The sequence below is a fragment of the Sinocyclocheilus anshuiensis genome, unplaced genomic scaffold (genome assembly GCF_001515605.1).
Source record: "Sinocyclocheilus anshuiensis isolate Anshui unplaced genomic scaffold, SAMN03320099.WGS_v1.1 C32559645, whole genome shotgun sequence".
Taxonomy (NCBI): Eukaryota; Metazoa; Chordata; class Actinopteri; order Cypriniformes; family Cyprinidae; genus Sinocyclocheilus; species Sinocyclocheilus anshuiensis.
The window spans coordinates 1-1,118 of record NW_015617921.1 but is presented as its reverse complement, the minus strand read 5'-3'; the positions used below and the strand labels follow the sequence as shown (position 1 = coordinate 1,118).

Genomic DNA, 1,118 nt, shown 5'->3' with positions numbered 1-1,118 from the left:
GCCAAAGTGCTTATTGACAGCTCCGCCGCAGCAAATGAACTGATTCTGGAGATGGACGTCAACAAAGAGTCGCTGGCTGCGCTGCAGATCGCTCCCACGTGGGAGTCCAAGACAATGAGGGAAGTGGAGTCGTTTCTGAGCAGATATGACACAGCAGAGCTGCCGGTGGAGAAGGACGTCTGGACCAGAGCTGAGAACGACTGTAACCGTCTCATCACGCTCGACACGGCGCTCTCCTACAGGGAGCTCCACTCTAAAGCTGTGATTGCTGGAGTGAAAGAGGAGGTGAAGGTCCTGTCAGACAAGATCAGGACGCTCCTGAAGAACACTGCTGCTGAGGTGGAAGCGGAAAGAAACACAGCTGAGGTGGACATCCAACTAGACTGCAGAGAGACGTTTGATCTAATTAAAGAGCGCGTGGAGTCCAGATTAGGGCAGGTGAGTTTATCTCATGATGAGAAGCAGCACATCATCTCCCTCAGAGGTCTGAAGGATCAAGTACATTCAGTGGAGATGCTCATCAAGCAAGCGCAGAAGAACATCGTCACGCACCAGCTGAAGCTTTCTTCACATCTGAGTCACTTTCTGAAGTCTCTGGATCTTGAAAAGTTTGAGCAAGACTATTTTCTCCCAAGCCACATTCCAGCTAGACTTTTAAAGCAACAGGATTTTTTTGGTATCTTAGTTGAGAAAGAAAACCTGAAGAGAGCTGAAGACAAAATAAGAGAGATTCTCAAAGAGCAGGTTATACAGCTTTCTCCCAATCAGACCGGTGACACGTGGACACACTTTCTCAGGAATCTTCAAGATGACATAGAATCGTTCCAGAAAGCTCACGACATCAGGATCGCACAATCAAATAATGAGGTTATAATATGTGGGTTTTCCAGTGCAGTTGCCGATGTTACCGGAAAAGTCAAGAGATATCTGGACAACAAGGAACCGACAACTGAGAACGTCCCTCTGAAATCTGTGCGAGAGGCTGAATTTGTGGAGTCCTGCCTGAATCTGTCCGAGCTCCCAGAACTCAAGAGCCTCGGCGCGACGGTACTAGCTTACAGAACATCAAACTCCCCTTGTCTGAAGATCACAGCAGCTAAAGACAATATCAAAGACGC

General features: G+C 48.1%; 1 protein-coding gene across 1 annotated transcript; it reads left to right on the top strand.

The window, feature by feature from the left end:
• Positions 1 to 3: 3 nt before the first annotated feature.
• LOC107682758 (uncharacterized) lies at positions 4 to 1,113 on the top strand (the record flags this gene model as incomplete). The annotated part of the gene is made up of 1 exon (XM_016478906.1): positions 4 to 1,113. A coding segment is annotated over one exon (1,110 nt), but the record flags the coding sequence as incomplete, so codon positions are not given.
• Positions 1,114 to 1,118: the final 5 nt, after the last annotated feature.